The sequence below is a fragment of the Periplaneta americana genome, chromosome 3 (genome assembly GCF_040183065.1).
Source record: "Periplaneta americana isolate PAMFEO1 chromosome 3, P.americana_PAMFEO1_priV1, whole genome shotgun sequence".
Lineage (NCBI taxonomy): Eukaryota > Metazoa > Arthropoda > Insecta > Blattodea > Blattidae > Periplaneta > Periplaneta americana.
The window spans coordinates 198,540,394-198,564,910 of NC_091119.1; the positions used below are offsets into that span (position 1 = coordinate 198,540,394).

General features: G+C 35.8%; 1 protein-coding gene and 1 non-coding gene across 2 annotated transcripts in view; one reads left to right on the plus strand and one right to left on the minus strand.

The window, feature by feature from the left end:
- The window catches only part of Roc2 (Regulator of cullins 2), a 298,758-nt gene extending 293,646 nt beyond the window's left edge, over positions 1-5,112 (plus strand). Inside the window, exon 2 of the mRNA XM_069822465.1 lies at positions 3,419-5,112. Within this exon, the coding sequence (XP_069678566.1) occupies positions 3,419-3,603 (185 nt within the window). The 3' untranslated portion in view covers positions 3,604-5,112. The remainder of the gene's footprint in view (positions 1-3,418) is intronic.
- An 18,292-nt stretch (positions 5,113-23,404) lies between these two features.
- On the minus strand, positions 23,405-23,477 carry TRNAR-UCU (transfer RNA arginine (anticodon UCU)). The gene has a single exon. It is a non-coding gene; the product is annotated as a tRNA-Arg (tRNA).
- Positions 23,478-24,517: the final 1,040 nt, after the last annotated feature.

Genomic DNA, 24,517 nt, shown 5'->3' on the forward strand with positions numbered 1-24,517 from the left:
AGAAAACCCAACAAGCGAGAAAACGTAATCAACTGTAGCATATGACATAACATAGGCTTAGCCCAACAACATTTTGCGCCACATGAAACGCTTCTGCAATCTAGCGGTAAAACTTGGCATAAGATATCCCTATTCCTGTTAATGCTACCGACATTTCTTACGTGAATATACTTGATGTTTCCTGAGTGTAGGATATGGGAATCTGACATTTCCATTTAAAATCTATGCATAAAACATATATTTATGGCTTATATTCGGCGGAGGACAGTGAATTTTATAGAGCGATTTAGTATCCTCCGGGAGGAAAGTAAAACTGTGGATCCTGTGTCGTAGATTACGGCACGTCAGAAAACTTCCTGGCAGAGGGCTACAGGCAAAATTTGTTGATCATTCCTCTCCCACGAAGCTTAACGTCTGGAGTTTAAAGCGTCATTATGTGAAATTCTACTATTTTACTACTATAACTAAAACTATTAGGGGAAAGTAGTGCAAGAGTACGCACTCTCCGAATATTTAATGGTAGTTTCGATGTTGGCAAAACTGACTGTCCATATGTTGTGTGAGTGAAGGAAGACAAGTTAGGTGTGGTGTAAATCGCTCCGAGTTTCGTATAGTTGTTTTAAAGGTAAGAAATCTGGTTTTGCCCTCTGCTGTCTTTTATCTGAACGTTATTAATATTCATATTACTAGGGTAATAGGTGAATAGTTATCAGTTCGGTTGGGTACTGTTGTTAATAAAGCATGAACTACCACCAGTGTTGCCAACTCAGAATTTCATTTACCGCTGCACAAGCTTAAAAAAACCGCTAAATGTAATTTAAAAACTCCCGTTCAATGTTCTGCAGTAAACGGTTCCAGAGTTCTGATCGCTGAAAGAGGCTTGTTTTTATAAAATACGCTAAATTTGTCGCTCAATAGTACGAAAACCGTTTGACTTTCGATAGTATATTTTTGAAAGTACACTCTCCTCAGCACCTTGTATAAATAGGGAAAAAGTTAGAGTATTAAAAAAATGCGAGGTTTTTTATTGATGGATTTCATATGGAATAGCCCTTATATATATATATATATGTGTGTGTGTGTGTGTGTGTGTGTGTGCGTGCATATTATAAAGATTTTTTATGAAATATGAAACTTTCATCAAGATGTTATATGATATGATAATGTGTTTGGCATTAATTGCAACCTACACGTCAAGAATGGTGAAAATGCTTGTTCCCACACCGCTAGCAAGAATGGTTTAGGTTAGGAGCGGCTTTTGGGGTAGTGCCAGTGTGCCATGGCACCGCCAATGAAAGAAACAAAAAATAATATCCTAAAAAGCAGTTGTAATAGTTTATTTCTACACATTTTATTCGTATTTCATCTGAACGAGCGCGCGCACAGATCGGGACGCACTCTTGCAGCGTTTCTCCGAACGTTGGAGCCACTTCAGTGTGGCACTCCCTACATCCATATAACACTGTACAAAAGGCTACTGATTCTAGTTTATATACGTTTCTTATGGCAGACACTGAGCCGAATTCGATTTGACTCAGTAGTTAATATTCCGCCCACTAGGGCACAGTAATGCAGAAATTTCGCTAGATGGCAGGGTTGTTGGAGACGTTAGGCAGGAACCATCAACCGCAGACTTGCACGAAAACACAAGTTAAAGTTCCGCCCCAAATGTTAATGTAATGTTGCCATTTCAAAACTAAAGCACATAACTTGGATTTGAATGTATTAAGTATTATCCATTTAACTATATTAAATGCAGAGATAGTCATGGTTCTTTTTAGAAAGATAAATATTTTTTCATATTATGTAAAACTGTTTGTTAATGTTGTGTAATATTTGTTTTATTTTGCGGCAACTAAATATCGCTACAATGTTGCTATAGTATTGATGCTTCTGTTAACTATACATGAGATCTGTGCAGGACATGAACATGTGTTATTCAGGCCGCTGCCTTGGATTCATCGGCCTGTTAAATAAAGTGCAAATGTGTTCGTTTATTATCTATGCCATTGTTTATCTCGTGTGTTTTTGTCAGTAATTTTACTAGTTATAAAAGTTATTTGTATTTGACTAACAATATTGTGAAAGTTTTGATTATCTGTATCTGTAAATTTCGTTATTAGTTTCGGAAATGTTATTGTAACTGTTACTAGATGCCAGTGGCGGCCGGTGAGACATTCAGGTGGTGGTGCCAAAAATGAAAAAAGTTGTACGAAAATTACCCTAGTGAAATTAATAATCGCAGTTCACGTTTGCATTATATTAAATAAAACACATTAATTAAACCAGCTATTTTACCAGGTGTACAGTTAATAATGTATCTAGTAACAGTTACAATAACATTTCCGAAACTAATAACGAAATTTACAGATACAGATAATCAAAACTTTCACAATATTGTTAGTCAAATACAAATAACTTTTATAACTAGTAAAATTACTGACAAAAACACACGAGATAAACAATGGCATAGATAATAAACAAACACGTTTGCACTTTATTTAACAGGCCGATGAATCCAAGGCAGCGGCCTGAATAACACATGTTCATGTCCTGCACAGATCTCATGTATCGTTAACAGAAGCATCAATACTATAGCAACAGTGTAGCGATATTTAGTTGCCGCAAAATAAAACAAATATTACACAACATTAACAAACAGTTTTACATAATATGAAAAAATATTTATCCTTCTAAAAAGAACCATGACTATCTCTGCGTTCAATATAGCTAAATGGATAATAATTTACACATTCAAATCTAAGTTATGTGGATTAGTTTTGAATTGGCAACATTACATTAACATTTGGCGCGGAACTCTAACTCATAGACAAATAACGTCTCCAACAACCCTGCCATCTAGCGAAATTTCTGCATTACTGTGCTCTAGCGGGCGGAATATTAACTACTGAGTCAAATTGAATTCGGCTCAAAGTCTGCCATAAGAAACGCATATAAACTAGAAGCAGTAGCCTTTTGTACAATGTTATATGGACGTAGGCAGTGCCTCAGCGAAGTGGCTCCAACGTTCGGAAAAACGCTGCAAGAGTGCGTCCGGATATGTGCGCGCGCTCGTTCAAATGAAATACGAATAAAATGTATAACTATTACAACTACTTTATAGGATATTATTTTTGTTTCTTTCATTGGTGGTGCCATGGCACACTGGCACTACCCCAAAAGCCGCCCCTGCTAGATGCATTATTAACTGTACGCCTGGTAAAATAGCTGGTTTAATTAATGTTTTATTTAACATAATGTAAACGTGAGCTGCGATTATCAATTTCACTAGGGTAATTTGCGTACAATCTTTTTTCATTTTTTGCACCACCACCAGAATGCCTCACTGGCCGCCACTGGTTTAGGTTTTAGATATTTTGCTTGACTCTGTTGATGATGGCTCGTGTTTGTTCCACAGATGCCTGTCTGCGGTGCCAGGCTGAGAGCAAGCAGGACTCCCGCTATGGCCGGCAGGACTGCGTGGTGGTCTGGGGGGAGTGCAACCACTCCTTCCACTACTGCTGCATGTCCCTGTGGGTGAAGCAGAACAACCGGTGTCCTCTGTGCCAACAGGAATGGTCCATCCAACGCATGGGCAAATAGCCGCTACTTCGTGATCAACACACATTAATGTTACGGCAGGTTCTTATTCAATATTTTTGTAAAACATTGAAATATTTTCTATACTTAATTTCAGTACACTTGTATGAAGACTTGATTGCGTGATTAGATTATTGTCCTTCGGCCGCCAGAAATGTTAGACATCTAAGAAGGCCATGCAAATTCTGTGAAACCATAATTGCATTATGTTCACTTCATAACACAAGTTGCATAAATAACTATTACATATCTGAATTAATACTATTTATGAAAATTGCAAGAAAAAAATGTTTAAGAAACGTGTGTAATAAAATAATGTATGAAAATTTAAATTAGACTCTGTATTTTGTTTTTAGTTTATTTCCATCCTTGAAATTCGATTTCAATTTATGCTTGTGCAAATAAGAATGATTATTACTGGTGTTGCAATGTGACAACAGTGTAATTAACATTGACTTATAGTTTTGTTAGCAAGAAATCAGTAGATTACCGGTATCTGTAATAATTGCACGAGTGCTGTTTCATCTTATTGATAATCGTGAAATTATGTGAATAAGATGAAACCACGAGTGCAATTTAATAAGATTATTCAACGAGTAAAATTAAATAACATACAAAACCGAAATATTTATGTAAATGATAATAGTTATTATAAAACTCAGCAATAAGACATTATTGTGTTTCCTTGTAATGAAGTTCAAAAACAAACTGCAATCTATCACGGCATACTAGATACTATTGCCAACTACTCAGAAACAACAATACTTAACCTCAAAAGTAATATAAGCTGAAATGGTACATTAACAGAATAAAAATACGAAAGACTTTTACAGACATTTATTCAATACTTTAAGTTAAAATTATTGAAAACGTAATTTTCAAAGTTGAATTTTGTTGGTATTTTTTTTATTTTCTGATTGACACTGAAGCATTGTACAAGACGTCTTATCTGGTCTTATCAGACGCTTCCTTACGAAGCGTCTCATCAAGAAACACAATTCTGATTGGTTGATTTTAAGGCGGTTCTGAAACGTTATTGGCCAATATCGCAAATTTATCCTTTTTAAGATAGTAATCAAGTAAATAAAATATTTGTTATTTAATTCATCTTCATAATGCAATTATGTTTTTTCAGCTAGCTTCCATGCTGACATTCATGCATACAAATGTTCCTGATTCTTCCTTAATACAAGATTCAGAGCACGATTCTGAGGATATCACATTCTTTTACATCGAGGCCTAGAATCACATGTTCGTTAGATAAAAATTTGTGCAGTATTTTGTTGTTGAACTTTGTAATTTGTAACCAATGTTATCCAGAAGCAACGATAGAGATAGGCCGTACATCTGTATGTTTACAGATATAAAATTAAAATACTTCCTTTCAAACAAGCTATAGAAGTTGTGATCATATAATTTGTGTTACTTCCTGAACTGTATTGTTTTAATATTTTAAGAATTATATATTTTCAAACAAAAATGTGAATAAATTCTTGTGTGATTTTTGTTGAATTTGTTGTTTAAATATTTATTTTACCTTCAATGTTGCTCAGTGAGTCATTTTTATAATACACATTTTTGCTTCTTTGTCGTTTTAATTCTTCAGGAAAACCTAACATGGTTTATGCTCGACCATGCCGAAATGTAGTAATTATACACCTGGTAGCAGTCCTTTAATGCATGTCATTAAAGTACAGGTGTTCAGCCAATGACAACTCAGCTTTGTACCGTTATAAAACCTCAGCCAATGACAAATCAGTTTTGTACCGTTATAAAACCGCAAGTATCGATTATTCTCGGATATGCAATCGAAAGAGAATAAGTGAAAAGTCACGGAGGCTGGACATCCAATACTGTCGCAGAAGGTTGTGTTCTGTTACTATAATAATTAGCGTTAATTGTAAATAATATTCAAATAAATTCAATTTGTCATCTCGTTTTTCAATGTCTAATTTAATGTCAATGTTATATCAAAGTTAATATTTAGTTTACTCTGTAGGTTCTTAGAGGCTATCAAGGTCAATGTGGACATCTGTTCCTCGGAAAAAAATCAGTAGTTTCGCGTCTGCGCACATCTCACAATTTACGGGGTATTGCTCAAGGTCAGTTAGATACAAATAAAATGAATAATTTCAAGTTAGAAATACGGTCGAGCATAAAAAGTCGTATGAAACTCGTCTATAATGGTGATTAAGAAGCTCGTATGAAAATTATGAAACTCGCTTGCGCTCGTTTCATAAACATCCATACTCTCTTCTTAATTACTATCATTATAGGCTCGTTGCATAATGTACTATTAAAACACTTAGGTGTATTAAATTTGTTCTTTTACATACTATCAACATAGTGATTATACTGATAAATAAGAGGTAAGTATATCACATGTATTTTATGCTTTAATTCTCCAGGAATAGATTCCATTTTACAAATATAACCATAATAAAAAAGTATAATAGATGCTTGCAGTTTCTTCTATTGCCTTTTACGGACCTGCATCATATACCATTCTTATGGAACATGAGCTCTATTCCAACAGGCGTTAATGAATTAATACAGCGTTTCTCAAACTACGGTTCGCGGACCACCTGTGGTCCTCGAGGTCTGCCCTTGTGGTTCTTAAAAAAAGGCAGAAGAAAAAATAAAATTCAAACAAATTGCGTATCACTCAATAGCTGAAAATCTCAGAGTTTGGAAATGACACATGGCAATCGCCTTTCACTTTTTCTCTCAGTACTGACATTTTATGAAATTTATTACCCTATTCGTCTACTGACTTCTCACTCTACTCTCAACAACAAAAGAGGGATTTAAAGCACTATGGTGTTCCTCGCCAGCTTTTTCCTACACATCTGGCGCCGTGGCTGTAACCCAGCCATGGACCACCAAATTCATAACAGAGGGCCGAACCGTTTGATGTATTTATGACTTTCTTAATAGTTTTGCCGATACCCAGTCTGCACATTGAAATGGTCACGTACTGTACGTCGTATACCAATAATACAACTCTGAGGTCACAATTTGAAACTTATTTTTCCAAGTAAATATAACGAATTTTTATGGGTTTGTGATCACTTTCATTGCCATATTGAAACTAACAAACTTTCATTGAGTGAAAGAGACAGTTAATTGAACTCTCGAAAGACACCGGACTTAAAATGAAATTCCAAGCGGAAGGTATGGTTAATTTCTGGACCTCATCACAAGTGAAAAGAGAATATAGTGAACTGTACAATGGTGCTTTAGAGATTATAATTCAGTTTGCTTCTACGTATCTGTGTGAGAAAGGGTTTTCATCACTAACTCTAATAAAAACAAAGTAGGCTACCGAAATCGACTCGATGTATGTGACGATCTCCGACTTAAGCTTATCAGCAGGCTTCGAGATTTTGGACCCGATACAATAAGTTTACTGTGCATGTACTATAGGTTGTTGACTCGCTGCAGGTAGTATTGTATTGTATTGTATTGTATTTATTAACATTCCATGGTATTCATACATGCTTACAGCTAGAATATGGAACTTAATACTATTATAAAATCTTAATTTATAGTCACAGTCTAGATGAAATATATACAGACGAGATTTACAATATAGTCTACTAGTACAACACAAAGTTTTAGTATCAATTTCATGAAGTGTTATTGAATGTCATGAATTCACCTACAGAATAGAAGGCGTGAGAAATTAGGTACTTCTTTAATTTGGCCCTAAATAATTTTATGTTTTGAGTTTCATTTTTTATATCGATAGGGAGGCTATTAAAAATTTTTACTGCCATATAACGCACTCCTTTTTGATAGCACGATAGACTTGGCGATGGAGTATGAAAGTCATTTTTTGACGTGTATTTATGCTAAGAACTGTTGAATTAGTTACAAAGTTTTCACGATTACATACGAGGAAGACTATTAATGAAAAGATATACTGACAAGCCATGGGCATTATTTGTAGTTTTTTTAAAATAGTCCTACACGATTCCCTAGATTTGGCACCTACTATTATTCTAATTACTCTTTTTTGTAATAGAAATATATTGTTACTATCTGTGGAATTTCCCCAGAATATTATTCCAAAACTCATTACCGAGTGGAAGTATGCAAAGTATATTGTTTTTAAGGTATTGATATTTACTATCTTTTGCATAGATCTAATAGCAAAACAAGCTGAATTTAGTTTGGGGGTAATTTCTTTAATATGATTTTTCCAATTTAACACATTATCGATTTTTTTAGTGAAAGGTAGAGATGTGTTGAGGTAACAACGTTGCTATTTAGAATAGAGTACGGTAGTATGGGGAAACACACACATATGTACATTCTGAAAGTAAATATACATTACACAATGATAATGTCAAAAGAATGTGAAAAGCATTTATTCTCCTGTCTTTTATAAGCATTTGTGTTTAATTATACACAGTGTTAATGGTGGAAATAAACATGTAGCAATTTTAATTTTTTCATTTATCCTATTGGTCGTCTTTAGGAAGTGCAGTTACAGTACCGAATTGCAATGTACTACAAGATACATTTTCAGTGTCTCAAACGTAAATCTTTTTCGCTTATCTGCCAAACACAGTTTGTACTGTGGAAAGCTGCGCTCTACGTCGCATGACGTGATAGGAGCAAAACGAAGAAACCTAACATCATTGCAGTCTCTAAGAGACAGTCTTTATTCTCGGGTGACTCTATGTCCACTAATTTGCTGTTTATGTTACACAATGTTCCATATCCGTTATTTTTACATAAAATTGATTTCCACTCCTGTTTTACACGTTCAGTAACCGGTGTACTTGGTGTCTCATTAATTCTCTGTGTCATTTCCTCAACTAATTTGAGGGCTTCCGGCATCTCTTGCTCTGACTTTTCTAACCGTGTAATAGTTTCAGACACAGCTTGAAAATAGGTTTGTATAAAAACGAAATCATTCGTCAGAACCTTCAAATCCAGAGAATTTTCCTTTGCGTATTTGTTGGCATTCATTCTACAGTACCCCCACCCACTGTACGCTTTACCACTAGACTATACCCAATACGCCGTTATGTGGATTTCCCACTGAACTGTTCTATTGGGTCCTCGAAGCCTGCTTATCAGCATACATCCAAATATAGAACAATTAATTCATTTGAGTACCGGTACCAACATTTATTATTTATTTTTTTTAGTTAATAAGTTAAAGATTATTCAGACTCTAATAGCCTTGAATTATTAAAGAAACTAAAATGAATTTTCTTCTATTAACATTAACTTAATTAGTTAATACTAATATAAAATTAATTTAGTTTAATTAATTTTCATTAATTCTATTTTAAAATATAAGTATACTGGTATTAAAATATGCTACATAAATGATAAATTTGCTTTCGAAGGGAACAAGAGTAAGGTGGTCCGCGGAACTGTTCTGACTTAAAGAAGTGGTCCCCACTTCAAAAAAGTTTGAGAAACGCTGAATTAATATATTTGTCTTGCTATTGCAGTAAAACGAACTGTTTCAAAATGTGTAGAAAAATACTCGGATCTTCAGTTCTTAGTAACAAAATTTGTGTCCTTTCCCATGTAAGGATGCATAAATTCGTATCTGCTTCATCAGAGATGAAACCAGTCTCATCTACTCCAGCCAGTTAGAACCACTGTCTTCAGACGCAAGCTTCAAGGGTCGTTGGGTTTACATCACTGCAAGTCAAGGTTCATACGATTTTAGTCTAATCCAGATTAAACATCTATGGCTCCGCGCATTCCAGAAAGTTTTATAAATACACCGAAACAAGAATGTTTACATACTTGCATAATTAAATTTATCGTGTAAAAGTTAGACGTCAAAAACCTTTGCAAATCTCTTTTATAAAATGTTCCTATTAATCAGAACCATCATTTTGTGGTGATAACTTTCTTTTGTTTTTCTAAATTCCCGTACAGTGTATAAACATTTGTTTTCGTGCGTTGAATAGAGAGTAAAAATTTCGACTTAGCATTATAATATACTACCACAGTCTATTATATACAGTCACGAAGCTTGGGATGATTTTTTGCCAACGAGTTGCATTTCTCGCGATAGTTGCTAGCCGGTTGGAGCGCTGTGAGTACTAGGAACACTAGACTTTGTCACTTCCATCGTGATCTAATACAGGCCGTAAGGCAGACCATGTGACTCGCGTAACACATTGAATGCCACTTGACGCATATACACGTCACACGGTCCTAGCGCCATATGCCAATGACGCGTATGCACGTCATAGTTGTTTTCTTGCTTTCCAGCGCATTATTCCTTCAGTAGTTTGGTTATCCTGTATTGTTACGTAGTATTACTTACTGGAAGGGTGCTGCTACTTATTATCATTATTGGTTATTACCTTCCGCTCGTTTAAGTAGAGGAATCATGGATGATAAATTAGATGATAATTTTGAGACGCCTCCAGGTCCTTCAAATGTAAAAAATCGTAAAAGTGCGCCAGATAAACTTGCAAGGATGACGAAATTGCGCGTCTAGTGAATACTTCAATGCCTGATTCGGACAGTGATAGTGATTTCAATTCAAATGAAAGCCAAAGTGAAAGTGAAGATGAAAGTGGAAGTGAGAGTGGTAGTGAAAGTGAAACTATTTTTGAAACATCTAATAATTCAAGTACTACTCCAGTTGCCACTCCAGTTAAAAATGTGGATATTTCGACGTCTTATTTATCTCGATTGAATTTGAAGACAGTATTGTTGAAACAGTAAATAAAAGAGGGCAAAAAGTACAAAAGCCACATGCAATTGAAAAGTATAATAACCACATGTCAGGCGTCGATCGGCAAGATCAAATGCTTTCGTATTGCCCATGTGAAAGAAAAACAGTTCGGTGGTATAAAAAAATTGACATCCACCTTTTCCAAATAATGTTACTGAACGCACATAATTTGCATCCTCGGTACACCACAAGGAGTAGGATTTCGTTATATGATTTCAGACTTTCAGTAACTCGATATTTGCTCTCGTATGTGCAACACTCTGCAGTCCAACAATGAAACGGGTATCACCAACTGTGAAACACCTGTCTGCGAAACAACGCACTAATGAGAAAGGCAAAAAAAAAAGAGGAAACGCTGCAAAGTGTGTTACGAGAATGGCAGAAGAAAAGAATCAACATTCTACTGCCCTGATTGTCCTGGTCAATCTGGATTGTGTGTCGATCTCTGCTTCGGAATCTACCACAAATGAAGTAAGAAAGACCTAATTTGTTTTTCTCTAACAATATTTCAATATACGGTCACGTAAAAACAAAAATAAGTGTGACGCGTTTACGCGTCAAATGGCACTGATAATGGAATTATTAACGCGGTGCCGGTGACGCGTAAATGCGTCATCAAGATTTCAAACATTGCCTGTACTCGAAAATTGTATATGAGGCTAAAAATTATTCATAGACACTCTTACATGATAAATAAACAAAAAACTAATCGGCTCCTGGGGATAGATTTTGCAACAATACAGTCGGCAGCGAACGTGTTAACCCGATCACGAAGGGCGGCGTTTCAACCATATAAATTAATTGGAATGCATAAAGAGTAACATATATTTCTCTAAAATGTAGTGTAATTGCATTAATAAAATTTAAAACAATGATTAGGGAACACTGGAAAGTTTTCTTTTCTCAATCGTACTATCAGGGACTGGAATGCTTTACCTGCAGACTTACTAAAGGCTTTACCAACAACCAAAAATGTATTTAAAAATAGGCTTAAGGACCTTACTAATAGACGGTAATTATACACAGTACTTAAAGGGTGTAAACGATATGTTGTTATTGAAGTATTGTATCAGTGAAGAATTATGTTGTGTCAGTGAAGTGTGTTGTGTCAGTGAAGAAGTATGTTGTGTCAGTGAAGTGTGTTGTGTAAGTGAAACGTGTTCCAGTCAGTGAAGCTTTATAGTTTATAGTGGCAGTGCAAAGTATTTGAACAGTGAAATGTTTTTGAAGTGTTAGTGAAATCAGGATAGAATCAGTGAAATGTGTCGTAGTTCCAGTGCAGTGAGTGAGTTGACAGCGAAATGAGTGTAATGTTGAAAGGTACTTGTGCAGATATGAACATATACTCGTGAGTTTTAGTTCGATCTTAGTTTTAAGATACAAACTAGAATATTTCAAATGTTATTTTAAGTGATCGTTTCATTTAATTTAGTATATTCCCTGTTGTTGTTGTTGTTGTTGTTGTTGTTATTATTATTATTATTATTATTATTAGTATTAATTATTAGTATTATCATTAATTGTATTTTTAATTAATAAGTTTATTATTGTCATTATTGAGTGTAATTAGTTACCACTGCCACCGGGTATATACCCATTGCAGTGTGAATAAATAAATACATACATACATACATACTTCAGACATAATTCCTTGCGAGTTAAGGTGTAATATTATTTATGGTGTGAAAATTACGTTGTTCGTACGTGTACTACATGCCTTTATTTCGATTAAATATTGCGAAATTCTTGTACATTCATTTATGCACGATTCAATTTATTTATTTTAGTTGGTTATTTAACGACGCTGTATCAACTACTAGGTTATTTAGCGTCGATGAGATTGGTGATAGCGAGATGATATTTGGCGAGATGAGGCCGAGGATTCGCCAGAGATTACCTTGTATTCACATTACGGTTGGGGAAAACCTCGGAAAAAACCCAACCAGGTAATCAGCCCAAGCGGGGATCGAACCTGCGCCCGAACGCAACTTCAGACCGGCAGGCAAGCGCCTTAACCGACTGAGCCACGCCGGTGGCTTGCACGATTCAATAATTTTCAGTTGCACCGCACGAATATTTAGATATGTTGAAATGATAGGTTATGTTTACTGTACCAGTTGCCCCCTTCTCTCTAATTTTAGTGGTCTCCAATGCCCTGCCACTACACATGTATGTTATAGGTTATGTTTACTATATTTAACTTATATTCCTATATTCGCAATTATACATTATAATTAAACATAATGTCATGTATGACACCCGTCACATTCTATTTGTATTTTAATACAATTGAGTACTGTATTTATCTACTACCTAAGAGACGAAGTAGCACAATCGTACGTACACTAATTTCATAGGAATGGTATAATACAATAATTTGAATAATAATATGGGACAAGGAAACATTCGTAGTACTATAAATTGTAAGAAAAATAGGTTAGAGCTATCCTTCTTCCGAAAGATCCAGGAAGGTGAGTTTATAGAATATAATATATATATTTTATGAAAATAATATATAAAGCTTATGTATTTCATATTTCAATAGTGGAAGGAAGGTGCTAACTTTTTCAAAAGAACACGATATCTAAAGTACAATACATTTTATCGTCTGCTAGGGAAAGAGTCTGTGCTGAGGCGATAGTAGCGATCCTGGTGGTGAGCAACTATCTATGGATGCATATTTCAACTGTTTACGTTTGCATATTTAATAATTATTAAGCTTCTTGACTGTATATAGTAGACTGTGATACTACCGTATCTAAAGAAGTATATCTCTATTGCGGACCTTTATGAGAATTCACAATGTGCTCTAGTATTTGGTACTATTGTCTTAGAAACCAATTTCATTTGTACGATGTATTATTTGAAACACATACAGTGGAATATTTTCAATTCTAACTCAACGGGAATCTTAAGAATATATGAATTAGTCAACAACTGATTTTCTGAAAAATCAGATCCATAATTTACATGAGATTAATCTTACATACTCTATTTCCAACTAAAGATTGAAGTAGACGTAAACAAAACCGAAATGTATTACTCCGCAATCGCAAGCTAGCTACCAAAGCAGCCACCAGGGCGCATTATTTTCAGCAAGTGAGCACGCAGGGCAGCCACCGTCTGATATATTGCAGACATTTCAACACATTCATTGAACTAACCCGTAAAATGCTCACAGAGGGTTAATATTTATTCTTTCTCTACTGGGAATAGTGGATTTTCATTTTCTGTAGATTCGTGATTAAATGTTATTCTTTGAAGAGTGGAGAATTTCTTTAATTCTACAGAAATTTATTTGAGGTTGACAACACTGAATCTCGCGCTGTGTTATACCAGCTGTACTGATGTGCTCTGTGATGCTGCAAGTCATCTTGGGAGGGATTTAATGCCTATTACGCATGCGCGTTGCCATAATAGACGTTACAATGATTTAACACGCAATGTCTGAAACTACTAATATAAACATGTTGTTTAAATCGTAAGAAAGTGTTCTTATAAACATGTTTAATTCACTCGTATTCCATGTATATTATACATTTTATTATTTTAGAAGGAACTATTTTAATATGAGGAAGAAGATGACAAGCATGAGTTTGGAGGCGTTGTGCGTCCAATAGCCAATCAGGAACCATGAAGCCACGTGCATTTATTTACATTTACTTCAATCTTAAGCTGGAAAGAGAGTAGACACTATTCATTAAAGAAGGAAAGGTAAACATTGTTCTCGCATAAATTAACCTGCCGATAGAGAAAAAAAATTACACTGTATCAGGGATACATCGGCACGTAAAATACGTTACCAGTACCCGTTTCGGGAATGAAACTACAGTCCTGTTAGTTCGAATGTTTCATTTTTGTTTCGGTTTACAAATGCACAGTATGGTGTATGATAAGAGAAGTGATTCAGGAAGGACATGCAATATATTTCCTCTTCATATCAAGCGACATTCCAAAATTATTTCCAGGTCAGAACAAATATTTCACTGTAGTACACCCAAAATGTAGATATAATACGTACTGTACCTATTATCACTTTACTATTGCAGGACTCGCAATTCAAATGAAACGACTGGTAGCACAGGTTTATAGCTGCCGAGATATTACTAAGAGAGGCCGCATTTCATAGAAACATAAATATTACTTTTAAGGATCTATATGACATAAAAAATACATAATTGTAATATGTTACAAATACATAGAACATTATTAAACCCAACTGACTTAAAGTAGATAAGGCAATATTTTTCCGGTAAATCAATTAGGGCATTGCAAATCTAGTATTTCAGGTAAGGCTCCTGTAAAGCAGATTTGAATAATTTCAAGGGTAGCTCAGTTGGCAGAGCACTGGTACGTTCAACCAGAGGTCCCGGGATCGATACCCGGCCCCGGAACATTTTTCCCTTGAAATTATTCAAATCTGCTTTACAGGGAGCTTTACCTGAAAAACTAGATTTGCATAATATATACGTCACTGTGTACGTTAACAGAAAACCACAATTCCAAGTCACACAGAGATTGTGTGCACTCGATGTGGGTCTCTGGCGTTTCGTCAGCCCACGCGAGTTGTGTGGATATAAAGGGAAAAGTTGAGATGGTGTCGGGTGGAGTTCCCGGGTAGCTCAGTTGGCAGAGCACTGGTACGTTCAACCAGAGGTCCCGGGATCGATACCCGGCCCCGGAGCAATTTTTCCCTTGAAACTGTTCAATTAGGGTATTGTTGACAATTTTAAATAAAGGGTGTCTGATTCGTATGGGTTTATTCATTAATTTATTAGGATTTTTGTTGAATTGTTGGTCATTAGATAAGAGAGGATTTCCTCTATAACATGAAATAGATATGTTACATACAAATGCATGTTCAACACACAAGACATAAAAACTTCTCTCCCAGCATTTAGTAACTTCATATTTTGTGAGCGAATTTTAGGGCTATATTATTTACATTTTACTTTTATTTTAAAATTATTCAGTTAGTGAGACAATGTCTTTGATTTGAAATTATCTAGAAAACGTTGGGTCAAGACATTCCAAGGCTAATTGGATGAAATCCAAAAAAATGTCTTTAATGTAATGAATGCTGTACAGTGTTGCAAGTGACCCCTATGTTCTGAGATTATAAGTTCAAAGTATCAAGTTTGCTACGACCTATGATGTTGCACATCCTGCATTATTAATTGTTAATAGAAGACTGCCTGACGCCATTTAAGGCTTTCTTTTGTTATTTTTATTCTTACTTTTATTTGTACCGCACTCAGATTCGCCGTTTGTTATTTTAATAAATGCTGTATTTATTATCCATTACCATAACAGGAGTAGAGAAACAGTAGTCTATTCTGGTTGCTTGTTTTATTTCAGAGTAATGATACTATTTTCAGTAGCGGCTGGTGGTCAAAATAATGAGTGTGCTATAATCTCTATATCTGCCTACTATATACACTTACTTACTTACTTACTTACTTACTTACTTACTTACTTACTTACTTACTTACTTACTGGCTTTTAAGGAACCCGGAGGTTCATTGCCGCCCTCACATAAGCCCGCCATTGGTCCCTATCCTGAGCAAGATTAATCCAGTCTCTACCATCTTATCCCACCTCCCTCAGATCCATTTTAATATTATCTTCCCACCTACGTCTCGGCCTCCCCAAAGGTCTTTTTCCCTCCGGCCTCCCAGCTAACACTCTATATGCATTTCTGGATTCGCCCATACGTGCTACATGTCCTGCCCATCTCAAACGTCTGGATTTTATGTTCCTAATTATATCAGGTGAAGAATACAATGCGTACAGCTCTGCGTTGTGTAACTTTCTCCATTCTCCTGTAACTTCATCCCTCTTAGCCCCAAATATTTTCCTAAGAACCTTATTCTCAAACACCCTTAATCTCTGTTCCTCTCTCAAAGTGAGAGTCCAAGTTTCACAACCATACAGAACAACCGGTAATATAACGTATTTATCTTAATTTGAGACTCGCCTAGTGACGAAATATGAAGTCCATACGACGTTCCTTCCTACTGGAGAACTTGTCAATTACCCTGGTGTTAAACCCCTCCATCCTGGACATCATGCTCTTTTCTATTGACAGTATTGCAAGAGCAGTGAGGCGATTCTGGGACATAGTGTTCCTTAAAAACGTTTTTATGCATTTCAAGCAAGAAAAACATCTTTCTGTCTCAGCATTGGTCATTGGTGTTGTAACCAAAATATTTAACAACTTCGTTACTTCACGGAATGGATCCTGTAAATTGTTGGAGACTATGTATTGTAACAATTGAACAGACATCTATATTTTGGAAGTCGGGTTTTCCGTATAGAACTCCAAGTTGTGTCTTTAACACTCTTTTGTTCAGTATAGTATAGCTGTTGACAGCAACTTCAAGTTCGCGTTCACGAAAATTATACGAAAAATTGTCAAAAATTTTGCTGTTTAACAATTTTGTTGCGTCTAGGTAGCTTAAAGACTGGAAACGGTGAGTAGTTTCCTGAATTATACAGCCACATACTTCCTTGGCTTCAATTTTCTGGGATTCCATTTTCCGTCGCTTGCTAGCTGATTCAGGAGGAACCTCATAGGCCTGCAGGTAGATGGCACCAGCAGTCTGATATTTGCAGTGATCTCAACATTTTAGTATAGACACAGTCTATTATATACAGTCGCGAAGCTCAATATGTAGTAAAAATGCAAACAGGGGTAGTTGCCCATCACTAGGATCGCTACTATCGCCTCATCATCGCAGATCTCTCTCCTAGCAGACGACAAAATACGTTACACTTTCGTTGTCGTGTTCTTTTGGAAAAATTACCACCTTCCTTCCATTATCGAAATATTAAATGCATAAAGTAAATTTATTATTTTAATGAAGTATATTAAATTCCACCATAAACGCGAAGATACCTGCAAGAAATAAGTTAATATAATTTTTGTTTGTGCAAAACGAACTGAAATTTACTATAATAGCTTCACTCATTCAAGATTATAGCGATAATTAACTATGAATTGAAACCAATAAATATTAATTTGCATTTCTCTTTACAACAATAATAATGGAAATATGAATTAATGGAGTAACTTGCGTGTACCGGTACTTGTAGTGTAGGCTTACGTAGTTAACAAAATGGGATGAGGTTAAGCAATAATAATCACACCAGAATTGGAAATAAAACGTGATCAATACATTTTATTGTAACAGACTTTTTCTACGTCTCTAGTTAAAGCAACAAATAAAAATAACAACAAAATTAACAGCTATAATTAAAAACACATCCTTTGAAGAAAAAAGTGGGCCTAAGCAATAATAATCCCACCAGAATTGAAAATAAAACGTGATCAGTAAAGTTCATTAAAACAAACTTAATTTTTCTACGTCTTTAGTAAAATAACACATAAAAATAATAACAAAATTAATAGCTACAATTAAAAATTTATCCTCTGAAAAAAAAAAAAAAAAGTAGACCTAACCTTTATTTCTCTGGAAATTTAGCAGCCTAAGTGACAGAACTTTGGCCGGTATCTAATGTCCTTTCGGTTAGACTGAAACATTTCATTGTGAAATTTAAGGATATAATGTATTCTAACAGTCACAAAGAACTTCAAATTAACAGTTTTGTTTCTGCACAGAATTCTTGTGGAAACCCAGGAACCTTTCTGAATCTTTCGGAAAAAGGATAACTCTGGCCTCTTTCTCTTACTGTTGCTACAATTTATAGCACTACAAACGTCTCCTCCTTGTCCCATATTATTATTCCAAATATTATATTTTAGCCATTAACATTTTCATTATAACCAATAACGAACATTTCACAAGCATCAATGTGAAATACGCAACGAGCTAGCACTCGATAGAAATACGACACAGTCCAAAGTCGACCATGGACAGTCTATTGTTTCTAGTTGCTAACCGCTTGGAGCGCTTTATCACGAGATTTGCAAAAAAACACCTCAAGCTTCGCGACTGTATATAGTCGACTGTGGTATAGAGCTCAATGGATATTTGAATTACCAAATACATTGTAAATAGTTCCGAGTTCTTCCACAAACAAGCATTCTTTCGTTACGCTTTACTTTTGTAATCTCCAAGCTGTGTTGTGCCGAAGCTGACTACAGCACTTTCCCGCGTAAAAATAGCCAATCAGAACAGTGATTTCAGCTTCGCACATGCGCATAAATGTCTACATTTTTTATGTACAATTTTTGTATGTAAATACATTATTTTCAAATATTCACATAAAACATGTAAAAACTAAGTTTTCATCTAATAATTTTCGACAAAAGCCCCATTTCAGATTAATCGTCACCTGAATGTTCAGTGCAGTTGCTTAGACGCGACTGCCGGAAACTTTCTCGGAATTGCCTATCTGTGGAACTGCAGTCTGCTCTCTCACCACAAGCGATAAGAGCTGTCACCACTAAAATATTGTACTGTAACTAACACACATAAACATTGATGTGTCATTTAAGAGTGCCTTGTAAATTATCATAACACTGATTCAGAAAGCAATTACATTTCATAAACATCAGCTGCTTCTGTTTTCGTTTTCAATCATAAACATGTCTCTAGGGAGTGCAAGTTGTTTCTCAATGGCTAGGACACTTTTTCCCAGTACAAGGCAGTGTTCCGCGATAATCATCAGTCATTTGCGAATAACAACTTGAGGATGAATCTCATTGTGTACTGTAACTCTTCATCAGTTGGCGAGACAGCATAATTTATACTGGTGAGTACTGCATATTGTTTATATTCACATAAAATAACTGAAACATAATTAAGTATTTTCCCTTTTTTTCACATATATTCACGATTTTTAGCACATAAAAAATAAATATTTTCCTATTTTTAGCACCTAAAATGCGAGCCCTAGTGATGATGTTTCAACTCTGAGGGAGTCATTCTGCGTGAAGTTAACGTTTTTATTTTATTACTAGCCGTACCCGTGCGCTCCGCTGCACCAGTTAGAAATAAATATAAAGTAATTACATAATTAAAATAGGACGTTTGATCCAGGGAACATTCGTGTTTGATAAAAGGATAAATCGTTTAATATGTTGCTTAATTTAAATTGTATTTAAATAATTAAAATGCGATCATTTTGGTCCAGAGAGCACTAAGAAGTTACTGTAATAACATGATAGCATTATGTCCATCTAGAGAAACTACACTTTCCAATGGTGATATAATAATTAATTATATAAATCGGTTAATTTAGCTTTCGATATTACTTCATGCAAACACACAAACATTCTCTGTAGACTATGTTTCACAGCTTTCGATTGTTGTTGTCCAAGGCCCCTTATAGACGTAGTCATTTGTTTTCATTTCATTACACCGCCTTAGATGGCATTGTATTTTAATTTTAAAACTCATTTATCTCATTAAATATCAGTCCTATCAAAATTTTGCAAGGAATAAAACTTATCGGAAATCATTTTTAAAGAAACTGTTGTTATGTAACAGATTAAATAAATAAATATATTATTATTATTACTATTATTATTATTATTATTATTATTATTATTATTATTATTATCATTATTATTATTATTATTATTATTATTGTTATAATAAGCGAGATATTTCGATTTATTTAATTCAGGCCCCCTTATAACCCCCTTTTAAATAACGTATTTTGAATGTCATATAGCCTAAAATCTAAGTTACAGCGAACTTAATTTATATTCCAATTTTCATATAAATCGGTTCAGCCATTATCGCGTGAAAAGGTAACAAACATCCAGACAGACATACAAACAAAAATTTCAAAAAAGCCATTTTCGGTTTCAAGGTGGTTAATTATATATGTTAGGACCAATTATTTTTGGAAAATCAAAAATTACCAGAAAAATTTCGGCTATAGATTTATTATTAGTATAGATAGTGGGTTTCTATTTCTGGACCATGATCAGTTATGCATTTAAAATGAAAGCTTTGTAACGCATTACTAAATAAACATATTAACTTCAAATAAATAATTTTATGACCCACAGAACTGTCCACTTGGGATCTACGAACTGGAGTTTGATAACTAGTTTCGTAGATTAAAAGCATGGGATCTCTACAAAATTAATAGTGTTACTATAAAATTATCTTTCCGATTACAAACTTGAGTAACTATCGTTAGGAGACACTTAGAAACATGATATTGGTATCAATGGAAAGAGAAACTCAAATATTTTTTGTAATGTTCGTGAACCTGTCGCATATTTATTAATTTCGTTGCTAGGAGACGATATAAAAGAAAAATGGCTGCAAACGAAGACAGGAGGGCATTTTTTGTGCTGGATTTTCACATATCCCAGTCTGTTGTCACTATACAACGAAATTTTAGAAGAAAATTTGGTGTTGATCAGTGGGCCCAGTATCCGTAAGTGGTACGCTGACTTCAAAACGAGGGGATGCATCTGTAAGCGGAAGTCAACCGGTCGTCCATCAGTAAGTGAGGCAAATGTGGAGCGTGTGAGAGAGAGATAGTTTCAGACGAAGTCCACAGAAATCCACCGTAAAAGCAAGTAGAGAATTAGACATCCCCCAACAAACTCTGTGGAAGATTTTACGGAAACGTTTGAAGTTCCATCCATACCGTCTGCAATTGTTGCAGGCTCTGAACCCAGACGACAAAGTCAAGCGATGGTCTTCTTGTGATGAGATGCAATTCAGAATGGAAACTGAAGGTTTCATCGAATCATTGGTGTTTAGTGACGAAGCCACTTTCCATGTGTCAGGGAAAGTGCACGAACACAATGTCAGGATATGGGCTTTGGAAAATCATAACAGTTATGTGGAACATGTACGCGACTCCCCAAAGTGAACGTGTTTTGTGCTATAAGCCGTGAAAAAGTGAATGGCCCTTTCTTTTTTGTCGAGGCGACAGTCACAGGTAATTCGTACCTAGACATGTTACAGTTATGGCTTCTTCCACAACTGGAACAGGACATCGAAGGTCCCATTTTTCAGTAGGATGGGGCACCACCCCATTACCACTTAGATGTCAGAAACGAACTGAATACACTACTTCCAAGGAGATGGATTGGACGTGCTGGCCGTTAAGATTTAGAATGTTTGCATTGACCTCAACGTTCCCCCGACTTCACTCCTTGTGATTTTTTTTTCTGTGGGGTTTTATAAAACAACAAGTGTATCAGCCACCATTACCACCTACCATTGAGTATCTTCGTGTCCGCATCACAGAGGCCATTGCTACAACGTGTATGGGAGGAAATTGACTACAGACTTGATGTGTGTCGTGTGACACAAGGGGCTCACATTGAGCACATGTGACTTACGGTTGTGAACAAATTTTTTCTCTTTCTGTTTCATGTTTTCCAGTGAAAAAATTTTTGGAGTTTCTGTTTCTGTCAGCGGCGGTTCCTCGGGGGAGGGAAGGGAGGAACGTCCTCCTCATATTTTCTTCTTTTGAAAGTAAATACCAAATAAAATATGTGCCTTGAAATTCGAGGAAGATTCGATAATTTTTAAGTTCACAGCTATAAGAAAAACTCGGTTGATCGAGTTTTAAACGACGCGCGCTCATGTGCTGTAGAAAACTGTGAGAAAGATGCGAGATTGTGTGGAGGAAAGGCACTCCATTCCTCCTCTACTGCAGTTAACACACATAGACAACAGCGCACTAGCGGCCAGAGAAAGAAGCAGAGTTTTAAAGCAAGTAAATGAACGGAGAGGGAGGAGATCCTCCTCTGAATCAGTCATGGGCGGGAAATAGAAACCGACTGGTCGTGCAGCAAGCTTGCTACCGCTGCCACCTAACGATGTTGCATTCAACCGGACTATAACACATCTAGGAGGAGACACAACAAAAACAGTTTTAACGCAACGCTATGAAAGACATCATGTAAACTTTTTTTTTAAATTATAAATCAAAAATATTATTCATTGCACTTTATATAGGCTACTATTCATGGTTTGAAACTTTGGTGGATATTTGAAAGTTAAAGTCGGGTTTATGTAAAACAATGAGGAAGTAGTTCTACGTAGTTGGCCCCTGAAATTCACTTCTATTCATTGTTTACTAGACAGGGCAACAACGGCAGCTTTGAGCAATAATGATTGTATGACTTTACAAGAACTGACATTCTTCAAAAACATGTGATACTGAACTTGTAAAATGTACATGTGGCAACACAGACCACGTGGGTGAGTGCAGTGTTCTCGCTTTCCTCAGATTATTTCCCATTCCTATTTCCATTTCCGTAAAACGGTTCCGGTTACGAGTTAGTAGCTAGTCTCGTCCAACACGTGTGATGCTGTAGTGTGCTCGAAAAATTCTACGAAGTTGTGAATTTCCTTGTAATTGTTAATTTGTGCAATTATTCAATAATGAATGGAAGTGAAAACATAATATATTTTGAACAATTTGGGAAACTCAGTTTACAAGAACAGATTATTGCTATACAGAAGGGAAGGCCAACCCCAACACTACCTGGTCGTAAGGATAATTTGTAGCATGTTTCATTCTAGAAGGTGACATTTCGTGCTGTTAACTTCTTTCCTCCTCTTACGAAAATATGCAGGAGCCGCCACTGGTTTCTGTTGATACCAATTTCATGTTTTCTCATTTTTGCTGATTTAAGAGTAGCACATGTGATTTAACCGAATGGATAACTAACAATATTTGAGTTTCTCTTTCCATTGATACCAATATCATGTTTCTAAGTGTCTCCTAACGATAGTTATTCAAGTTTGTAATCGGAAAGATCATTTATAGCAATACTGTATTAATGACGAAGGTTTTTATTGTACTGTAACCTGTGTCTATATACAGTAATTGAAAATTAAATACAGATTCTGTGACGCAGTTCTAACTTTACCAACATTTGGAATTATTTTTTTGCACTGTTATCGTAAACTAAACACTCGAAAAATATTTCTTAAATATCTCACAAAAAGAAGAAAGTTACAGGAAGTCTCTTAAATAAAGCCTCCATTTCATTTGTGTTGGCAACAGTTATCTTGAACTTACAAAGAGTTTTAATTTAGCCAAGCAACATTGATCGTTTCCACGTTTGTGGTTATTTTGTGTATCTATCTAGGTTGGATGTTTACATAAACCCATTTAAAATTTGAGCATCCCTTGTGGGGATCGAACCCACGACCTTTGGATTAGAAGTCCAACGCGCTATCCTCTGCGCCAAAGGGACGTGTATGTGTTCGGTCTCTTCCACAACGGAGAGAAGTATTATCTTACAAATCCAGTCGATATACTGATCTGTTGTGAACAGGTCAGATTTCTTATCAGTGGAAACGAATAGGCTTATTGGAGTGGGAATTCGTTACGTTGTAAATAAATAGAAAAATCTCGGTCAGAACGAAACATTACAGAGCGACGCGAAACAACTTTTCCGTGAAGACGAACTGTTTAAGATCACCACGATCAGAGGCGTGATTTAGGAGGGCAGGGTAGGAAATTACATCCCCCCCCCTCCGATTGAGTGCTACTACTAAAGAAAAAAAATATGAGAACTGCTCTTTTAATATTAGAATATTCCACATTTACAAACATTTAACAAATAAAAGACGTGTAGAGCCGTAGACAGTTTTTCGCATCCTTTAGTTTTGTTGCTAATTTCTAGTTTGCTAATATGTTTTTCGTGGGATATCAGCCGAGTTAAGATTTTGGAATGCTCCAAGCTTTCGACTGCTATCTCTGCAGCCATCTTCAGGGAAGTGATGTCCGAACGAAAAAATCGAAAAAAATCGAAGGAGAATTGGGAGGAAAATTTAAAAGGTACGCAAAACGCGTCCTTGCAAGGGGTTGGGGGCTGTACAAAACTAAATATGTGAGCTCCAAGCCTGTTGGCCACTAGTCTCACTCCGGGTTACGCTGCTCCCCTGAAGGAGCTCTAGAAAATTTTGAAGGGGAAGCCGAAATTGGACGTAACCTCTTAGGTACCACATACGCGAGGGGGGGCTGAGATTGATCAATTGATCACGGAACGGGGCGAGGAGGAGTTGGCTGGTGTTTGCCGTTAGGATGGCAAGACGCCGTCATCTGTTGTTCGATGACAAAGCAGGTGAAGGCCGTCGGAAGAAGCGCCGTGAAATCTAAGCTGCAATTTGAGAGGTCCCTGTCCTTTCAATTTGCGACTTATTGAGTGACCTCGTATGTTTAATAGACTATTAATATTATCTGAACTAGGGCATACATAATTTATAATAAAGGTCAGAAAGTCGAAAGGTT